Source organism: Palaemon carinicauda, chromosome 4, assembly GCF_036898095.1.
Source record: "Palaemon carinicauda isolate YSFRI2023 chromosome 4, ASM3689809v2, whole genome shotgun sequence".
Taxonomy (NCBI): Eukaryota; Metazoa; Arthropoda; class Malacostraca; order Decapoda; family Palaemonidae; genus Palaemon; species Palaemon carinicauda.
The window spans coordinates 82,313,577-82,323,592 of NC_090728.1; the positions used below are offsets into that span (position 1 = coordinate 82,313,577).

The window sequence follows — 10,016 nt, forward strand, 5'->3', positions numbered from 1 at the left end:
TTAAGGGATATTCGCTCCAGGAGTTAGAATTCTGGGTACCTTTGGTAAATTCTCTGGGATATATCACTGTAGTCACATATAACCTAGGAAGCTACTAATGAAGGAACTTCCATCAGCACGACATGGCTTGAGCCCAAAAAATTTAGTCCGCAGTCTCTCTCTCTCTCTCTCTCTCTCTCTCTCTCTCTCTCTCTCTCTCTCTCTCTCTCTCTCTCTCTCTCTCTCTCTCTCTCTCTCTCTCTCTCTCGGTGTAATAAATGAAATCTTTGTTTCTTTGCAAAGTCTCTATTGAGGCTTTATAATCAAGCAACAGAGAGCTAGAAACTATAAAGTATAGTGCATCAGCAACATGAATGAAACTCCAGTTAACGTTATGTGATTCAAATGACAGTACAAGTAAATAAAGTATGGGAAAAGCATTTCAAATAAAACTATTGAAATTAGTATGCTAATTGGAAAATGATAGATCACGTAGTAATTGTTTCTTTTAGTAAATATGAAATATCCTTCGGTAGCATGCCTTAATAATAAGGGAGTTATTTGATCCCAAAATTGAGGTTGACGATGGACTACGCAGTGTTGATCAGGTGATTTGAATGTAAACAATGCATGAGATTATAATTCCCTATGTTTTTTATTATAAATACGATACTAAAATGTGAATATTAAATGCATTATTATTGGATACAGTTAAGTGAAACACCAGTTTAATCAAAATCCAGTTTATTTCAAATATAGCTGCTATTTTTTACCACAGTAAAGGGATATACAGTACACTGTACAGAGAGAGCTAGGACCAACTGTGTGTAGAGATAGGTAGTGGCGCCTAGCGCTCCCAGTGTAAAGGAGCGGGGGCTATTTGAAATCATCGCCCAGCTGGAATTTTATTGCGATTTTTATAAGAATTTTTATTTATTAGGTATTGCATTGTTCTTTGCCCCGAAAAATCGAAACCACGAAGCAATAACCTGCGATTAACGATGGCCGACTGTAATTTTTTACTACAGTCAATGGATATACAGTTTGAATAACAAGTGGGGGCTATGAGACCAAGTCAGCAAGAGGTTGGATGAGCTGGGCAGAGAGAGAGGGAAGTGGCACGAAGCCAGTCAAGTATCAAGTAGCACGGGCTATTTGAAATCATCCTGCCTTGAGATTTTTTTTATCGAGAATATGTTGATTTTTATTTAGTAGGTATTGCGCTTCTCTGTGTCGCATATAAGTAAAATCGCTAAGTAAATTTATAATCTCGCGTAAAGTGTGGGCTGACTACATTAGAAAATAAAGCAAAATTTTGACTATTGTGTAATCATTACTAAACATAGAAATGTAGGTTATTATAGAGTAAGTGTTCATGTATATATGATGGTGTCAAATCTCGTACAGTATATATCTACTGAAGGCGGATCCGCTGCCTCATAATGAAGGGGTTAAGAAGTATCACCCCATCCTCTCAGACATGGTTGAGGATGGATAGAATGTATTCAAACCCGTTATTTTTCTAGCTACGAATACATCCTGTGAAAGTACTGGTTACTCTTGGTGTGGGCCTAACAACGCCTGTTACATCTCCATGTAGAGACCGTTAGGAAGTTGGCAGGAGTCACCGCCTTCTGCTCCTGAACCGAAGCAAGTGTTCTGATAATTCCTGGGTAATTAAATCAGTTAGAATTTGGTTCATAGGGACTTCCTCCCTCCTAACAATGAGTCTCCTATTGAAAGAGGAGAGTTTGTATTCATGTACAAACAAGTGACAAATTTTAAATATTTGTATTTATCCCAACTTTAAAACCCTAATTCCTTTAAGTGACATTCCCTGCCTCAACCACCCTACAAGTCACAGGATTAAAGGTCAAAAGTGGCAGTCTTATCGACAGATAGGTGTGAGGGGCTTCCCCACCACATGCCAGACGCTGTAACTACCTCGATAAATTATTAGGGTTCCAGATTTTTTGAAGTCTTACTCATAAACTTCAGTTTGTATAGTTAGGAAAAATACAAATGACTTTCAAAATATTTAATTTTTGGACTATAATCCCCACTTGTTAAAAAGCTTCTATAGCAGTTCATGCTTTTAAGGAGAGTATTCAAAAGATTGACTCTAGTGTTTAGTCTATGAAAAATACACAAATAACTTTCCAATTGTTCCCATACTAACAAACTTTCCCTTATTTATGTTATTTATGTGGATATTCTTTCAGCGGTAGCTGGAGGTAGCCATTAGACTTTAATTGCGAGGTGGCAACCGGGTAGGCAGGAGGGGCAGGGGGTGGTCCTACCCATCCGCCTCGATATCTCTCTCAGCTGTGAAAGACATCACTTTTTCTTTTGGCTCGGTAGAGATCGGACGTGTCCGCTCTCCTCCTGACTGTCATTGGACTGTTTGATTTGTTTTCTTTCTCTTACCAGGTGTGCGTGTCCTTCTTCTATGATTGCCTTCATCTTGCGAAGGTGTCCAGGGCGAGAGGGTGCTGCGTGCAGAACCTTCATGTCGTCGTTGGAGACCGACCCACGCACAATGCGTCCTACGTGTCGAGTCCATCGTTGCGAGCAGGGCTCCCCCTGCGCAGAGTGTACGAGGACGAGTCTTGCGGTCGCGGTCTTCACAAGCACGAGACAGGTCTAGACCTAAGTCCAGATGCTCGCGTTCTAGATTGTCCAGGTCTTGATCACAATGACGGTACTTGAGCTCACTAGGATGGCATTCACGATCACGAGGGCGGCGTTCGCGCTCGCGAGGGTATCGTTCACAAGAATGACGTTCTTGTTCGCGAGATAGGCACTCGCGACATTCACGCTGTTCTCGAATGAGAGTTAGACGCTCGCGCTCACGAACATCAAGATCACGAACGATGCGTTCGCGATCAAGATGTAGACGTTCCTCGTCTAGAGGTAGAGGTAGCCGTATGCGCAGTCCATCAGCGTGTAGCCCTACAACCAGATCTTCCAAACGACCTCGGACCGAACCTGATGATGAGCATGATCACTCCTCAGACAGGTGTCGAGCTAAAACCTCAGTGCCTTTCACAGCATGGGAAGTCTTAGCTAAGCGCTCTCCTATGTGACACTTGGAGATGCGGCCCGTTCTCCTTCGAGAGTAGTCCCTACTGAGAGGCCTCCTCTACTTCGGCGGACGTAGGTGCTCCTCTAGGGCAGCAGGAAGTCGTTAGACCTTCCTCTTCCTCTGTAGCTCCTAGTGCTCCTGTTGCAAGCACTTCTGCTTGCGAAATGCGGCTGTTGACACGTGAAATTCGCAAGTTTGCGCATAAATCTTGTGAGCAAATCCGAAATCTTCGCGAGCATTTCGCGAGTAGATGTGTCAGGATCACGAGCAAGTGCGGATCCAACACCTTAATCTCGCCCTTCTACATCATATACCTCCAGCAGAAGACCAACATCCTTCCCAGAAGGGTTTAAGAAGCCACCGAATTACTTAGCAAATTTTCCCATTAGGTCGGACCTTCCTCCGTGTCAGAAGGAACGTATTCCTCTGCTTCAGAGGTTGTCTCCTCCGTTGGCTGGGCATCCTGCTAGGCTTTTACCCAGGAGACTTTCGTCGATTGACCTCCAAGGTGGATCTAGGGAAACAGCTTCCTCCATGGTCATCGACCCTCATGGCCGATATCCTGAAGGCTCTGAAGTTGGCACCTCCAGCACCACAACCCCCGACTGTTCCAATCAGAGCTACCTCTATGATACCTTTTGTACCCTCGTCGAGCTCGTCAATATGGTCTCAAGACCCTAGAAGGAAGTCGACGGCATAGAAAGTGCGCAGATCACCTCCACCCCAATTGCATGCGGAAGGCCAAGCCCCTGCTGATTCATACATGGCTAATTTGCCTTTCATGCCAGTGAAGGCAAAGGAATTCATTACAAAGAAGCAGAGGAGACAGATGAGAGGCGGGACTCCACCTCACGATGATATCATCCATCCTAGGACGAGTAGGAACGTGAGCTCACCCAGAGAGATCGCAATCCATCCCTTCAATCCTTAGGACATCGAGGTAGTCCCTCCGGACCAGCGTCCAGTTTCTGCTTCTCTTCCAGAGGAAGAGTCTCCAACTCCTAAGGCCAAGGTTTCATCTAAGTCCTCGAAGGCCTTGTAGATTCCACCTCCTAATATCGCGGAGGATCGTACAGTGCAAAGGGATTTGAAGGATTCTTAAGACAAAACCAAAGAACACAGCGGCAAGGGAAGCTAGGGAGGCTAAGGCACAGACGCGGTCCCCAGTGGCGGGTCCATCCACGGCTTCAGTTGACGACCCTGACCTACCCCAGGCTCTGGACGTGAGCCTGGAAGTGGACGACCCCTTAGACTCGGAGGATTTGAATCTTCCAAAGGCGGCCAGTCCGAACTATCACTCCGGACAGGAGAGGAGAGATGCGAAGTATACCTTTTGGCAGGTCCTCGCCTGTATGAGGGCCAGGCCATTAACAGGCTATCTACTTCTGGGTCCACTATCCAGGAAGGGAAGGATATGGTGCTTGACAAGATTTTCGAGACCCAGAAGCCTTTCTGGTCCAGTGCAGCTTTGCCCTGGTCCAAAGGCTTGACAGCTGCTAAGAGGAAGGCTATCTCTCAGATAGCCAGAACTTTTAGTTCCTTGAGGGCAGGTTCCTCCTCTCAGTCTCTACCACTTCCTTTTGTGTTACAAAGGAAGTATTATGAGATCGAAGGGGAACCACACTCCACCATGTTCCTCAACCCTTCAATAGAGTCCCTAACAAAGGGTTTTCCACTCAGATCCTCTCCTCTCTGATTGCCTCACTGAGGGCACTTGAGATCCTGAATGTGTAGAGAGGCGCGAAGTATGCCATGCAGGCTGCTTCATGGTGGACCTATGGTTAGGATCACTAGGTTTCATGGTTCGCTCCCACTCATTGTTAAAATAGTCGGCCAGAAAGACAGACTCTACAGTTCCTATCGCGCCACATTGTCAACCTGTGGCGGAATGCCATACTCGAGAAGAAGGATACCGTCGTAGAACGGTTCGATAAGCAGGTGCCAAAATTGTCTCTCGGTTGAGGAACTCCACTCGAGGGTTCTTCTCTCTTTGTTCAGGAGGAGATAGAGAGGGTTGCTGAGCGAAGGAGGAAATCGTCCAACGATTCTCTCCTCCATAGGGCCATGGCATCTCGGTCCTATGGTAGACCTTCCCAGTCTTCTCAGCGTCAGCAAGCACCTTCCTCTAATCAGTCAACTGCTAGGTCCTCGGGACCTTCAAAGGTGTCTAAGCTGCCCTTTCAGTCCAAGGGACTGAAGGGTTCCAAGTCCTTTAGGGAAAAGAAGGGAGGTAAGGGATGCAGCCACCACTAAGAATGCCAGTCCTCAACACCTACCACCTGTGAGGGAATGCCTACAGCAACACTGGCAGAGGTGGTAGCTTCATGGGGCAGATTCCTGGATAGTCGATGTGATCGCGTTCCGTTCACTCAATCTCTCCCTCCTCTGACTTGGAATCCAGTACATCTCAGCTTCTATGCAAAGGGATCTGCAAAGGAGCTGCCAAAGTCCAGACCATGCTGCAGAAGGGTGCTCTCCAAGAGATAGTGGACGGGTGTTCAGGCTTTTACAGTCTGATTTTTCTGGTAAAAAAAGACGACTGGAGGCTGTAGACCAGTCATCAATCTCTCCCCTCTGAACAAGTTTGTCCAACAGACTCAGTTCAGAAGGGAGACAGCAGACACGGTCATTCAAGCGGTACGTCCAAGGGACTTCATATACACACTGGATCACGTACACACTGGATCTGAAGGACGCTTACTTCCAGATCCTAATACATCCGTCTTCAAGGAAGTATTTAAGATTCACTCATGAAGGAAAGATATACCAGTGTAAGGTTCTATGATTCTGTCCCACGACAGCCCCTCAGATGTTTACCAGAGTGTTCGCCCTAGTGTCATCTCGGGCTCACGGGAACAGCATCCGTCTTCTCAGATATCTGGACGACTGGCTGATCCTAGCAGGCTTGGGGACGATCCTTCTTCGTTACCGAGACATGCTTTTTGAGTTTTGTCAGGATCTGGGGGCCCTGATAAATAACGAGAAGTCATAACTGCAACCTTCACATTGACTGGTATACCTCGGAATGATCATAGACACCGTCCTAGAGAAAGTCTTCCCATCAGATGAAAAAATACACAGGCTGAAGGAAGTGGCTGCTCCCTTCTCCAGGAACAAAGTTCTTCCGGCCTCTCATTGGCAGATTCTGGTAGACCATCTAACCTATCTCATCCGTCTTGTTCCAAACTGCCGCCTTAGGATAAGATCCCTGCAATGGCAGCTGAAGTCAGTGTGGAACCAACACTCCGACCCACCGGACACCGGAGTTCCCATAACTCAGGATCAGGTGACATATTTGAGTTGGTGGATGGTAGACGAAAACCTTCGGCAAGGCCAGAATCTTCTCATTCCCCCTCCGGATTTGATGCTCTTCACAGATGCATCAAAAGAACGGTGGGGGCTTACCTGCTGCACCATACGATCTCCGGCCTTTGGTCAGAATCAGAAAGGTATCAGCACATAAGTCTTCTAGAGAAGAGAGCAGCCTACCTAGCTCTTCATCAGTTTCAACAGTTTCTAGTAGGTCACTCTGTGGTGTTGATTAGCGACAACGCTACAGTAGTGGCTTGAAAAAACAAACAAGGCAGTACCTTTTCGCAGCCTCTATGCCATCTTGCCGTAAAGATCCTCAGATGGTCAGAAGAACATTTGGTGGCTCTATCAGCTCGCTTCATTCCCGGCAAGAGGAATGTGCTCGCGGACAATCTGACCAGAGCGACTTGGATAGTAGGCTCTGAATGGTCTTAGAATAGTCAGACAGCCAACAAAGTCCTGACTTTGTAGGGTTCCCTGACTGAATACCTGTTCGCAACATCTCTGAACAGCAAGCTCCCGCTTTACTGTTCTCGAGTCCCGAACCCTCAGGCTCTATGCCAAGATGCATTCCAACAATGGTGGGACAACACCGACATGTGTGCCTCTCCCCCGTTTTATCTGATGAGAAGACTGCTCAACAAAACCAGAGAGTCCAAAGGTCTATTGATCACCTTGTAGCTCTGCTATGGCGTCACGCTGAGTGGTTCCCAGACCTTCTGCAACTGCTCGTAGATCGACCGAGAGAACTCCCTCCATGACCAGATCTACTCAAACAGCCACACGCGAACAACTTCCACAAGACCGTGCAATCGCTTCGACTTCACATGTGAAGACTATCCAGCATTTCCTCACTCAGAAGGTCATTTTACGACAAGTTGCGGAACAAATGTCCGGATACGTGCTTAGGTCCTCAGCCTTGGTCTACTAGGCCAAGTGGAGAGTCTTCTGTGGTTGGTGTCGTGGAAGGAATATCTCTCCACTCGATGCCACTTTTCCACTAATAGCAGAGTTTCTTGTATACCTTTGGGAGGAAAAGCTCCTTTTAGTATCGGTGGTGATAGGCTATCGCTCAAGCCTTGAGTCTCACCCTCAGGCTGAAAGGAGTCGACATTACCCCTTCGTTGAAGCTTTCTCTACTTATACAGAGTTATGATATAACTTGCCTCCAGTCAGAGATCAGGCCTCCTCCTTGGAACGTAATTCGCGTCTTGAGGTCCCTAAAAGGACTTCCCTACGAACCATTACACTATGCAACTGACTGAAATCTCACTTTGAAGATGTTCCTGTTTGCTGTAGCCTCGGCAAAGAGTGTCATTGAAATTCATGGCCTCTCATATGACATCACTCATTCAAGGGGATGGGGGGAAGTGAAGCTCAGCTTCGTCCCTGGGTTTATTGCTAAGACTCAAAATCCAGGGGTGCTGAACCTTAGGTTCCGGTCCTTTCAGATTTTGAGTCTTCGTTCTGTAACCAACGACCCAGATCAGTTGTTACTTTGCCCATTGAGGAGTTTGAGATACTATCTTGAATGCACTGCAGCAACACGGCCCAGACTAACATCAGGGAGAGTAAAGAGGAGGATCACGTAGAACACAGTATCTGCCTGGATTCGCCAAGTGATCGAATGAGCCCTGGCTCCAGATCCTCCTGAGGCTCGTTGACCTAGAGCTCACGATGTCAGGGGAATCAGTATTTCCCTGGCCTTCAAATGCAACTTTTCCATGTTGCAGTTCTTCCAAGCTGGTGTGCGGGAAAAACAAACCACATTCACAGCCCATTACCTCAAAGACGTGACCCACAGGAGGCTCGATACGGTTACTATTGGTCCTGTAATGGCTGCTTAGGAAGTGGTTTAAGATACCTCAGACTCCTTAATGGACAACAGCAGTGGGTTGAGAGCATTGGCCACCCAGGTTAAGAATGGGATGAATGAGAAGAATATCTGGCTTTCCTTCCTTCATATTCCCCTCTCTCGGGGTACAGCACCATGAGTCCCTCTGCAAGCTGGCTTCAACCGCTGCAGGTAATTATCACTTCCCTTCTGTAGCCTCGTATAAGTAATAATTTTATACTGTCCACTTCTTCATCACTTTTAAAAGGGTAGAGTGGATACGTCTGGTTGTTTTTTCCTATTTAAAACTCAGACGTTTCATACAAATAACAACCTCTACCAAATTCCACTGGTTACGAATATACTCACTTTGTATATTTCAGCAAGGTCAAAGTTTTCTCTAGACCACAATCATATACTAAGCAAAACCAGGCCAGTGTCCATGCCAGATCTAGGACTTCCACCCCCCTAAGATGAGTCATCCACATAGATAACGGAAGGTTTTTTAGTATGGGAACAAATGACAAATTCTGAGATAATTTGTATTTTTCCCTAACTAATACAAACCTGGAGATATTTATATAAATTGGCCTGCCATCACCTGTTCCCCAGTCCTGCCTGCAATCAAAAGGGATCTCTCTCACAGCTGTAAGAGTATATAAGTAAAGAGGCAGCTGGGTACACCCAGCCATCCCCAGCCTACTCGCTAAGTGGTTAGACAGGGTTGCCACCTCGCATTTAAAGTGTAATGGCTACCTCCTGCTGCCGTGGAAAGAATTTCCACATAAATAATTCCAGGTTTGTATTAGTTAGGGAAAAATACAAATTATCTCCGAATTTGTCATATTAACAATAATTTTATCATGCTATTCATAATTCTTGCCTTTCCATAGGTTTTGGCAACTCAGATGAAACATTTTACTGAGTCCAGGGATATTGACAAAGTTTCAAGACTACAAGGAGAAGTTAGTGATGTGAAGGATATTTTAGTCAAGAATATTGGTAAGTTTGTATAATGTTTTGTACAGCCTTTTATAGTATGTGATAGGTGTTATTGTATGTAAAAATGTAGTCATTCCTGTTGCTAAATTCCATATATAATTGTGTAGGAAAATCAGTGTGTATAAAATTAATGCCCTCTTTTTATCAGTTTGACATGTCAATTCCAACTTCATGTTGCTCATTCTTAAGTATTGAAAGCATAAAATAAAATCCCTATTACACCATTTACACAACTTTAAGTCGGCCTCTTCATCGCACAATAACGATGGAAAAGGGATTTTGACGAAGGAACAACCTATTTTTGGTGAGGTGCTGTGTTGTCTCCAAGGACTTAATTGTAAAAGGCTCGAACAGGGAATTCAATACAACTAAGGAATACCAAAGAAGTATTGTTTCCCATGATCCAGAGCCAGTGTATCAATGTGAAAAGCATGTACAGTGATCCCTCGCCACTTCGCTGTTTGACTATCGCGGACTCAGTGTGTATTGCGGAAAGCAGCCATGTTTCATCTTGATGTGTGAAAAAAATGGCTTCCCGGGCTGCCAAACAAGGAGAGCAGCTTTCTCTTATACCCACTGGAAGTCAGATAAGGCATGTGATTGGTTACCGACGCGAGATCGACGAATCAGAGCATGAGTGGATGTATCCCGTGAGCTTATTGGCTGCGCATCATCGCATCCTTTCCTAGTATCTTCCTTGGTGTATCCCACCGCTCCCCCAGCCTCTCGTTCATGCTGTACTGTACTCGTACAAGTGTCTCGCGTTCGTAGTATTTTGTGATTCATTTAACTTATGTAAAGCCA

At 45.6% G+C, this 10,016-nt stretch overlaps 1 protein-coding gene across 2 annotated transcripts in view; it reads left to right on the top strand.

Annotated features, from left to right (window-relative positions):
• The window catches only part of Vamp7 (Vesicle-associated membrane protein 7), a 221,940-nt gene that overhangs the window by 146,869 nt on the left and 65,055 nt on the right, over nt 1–10,016 (top strand). For both annotated transcript variants that reach the window (XR_011044296.1, XM_068372401.1), the window contains exon 4: nt 9,104–9,212. Coding sequence is in view for 1 of the 2 variants with exons in the window: in XM_068372401.1 (XP_068228502.1) it covers nt 9,104–9,212 (109 nt within the window). In the remaining variant the exon portion in view is untranslated. The remainder of the gene's footprint in view (nt 1–9,103; nt 9,213–10,016) is intronic.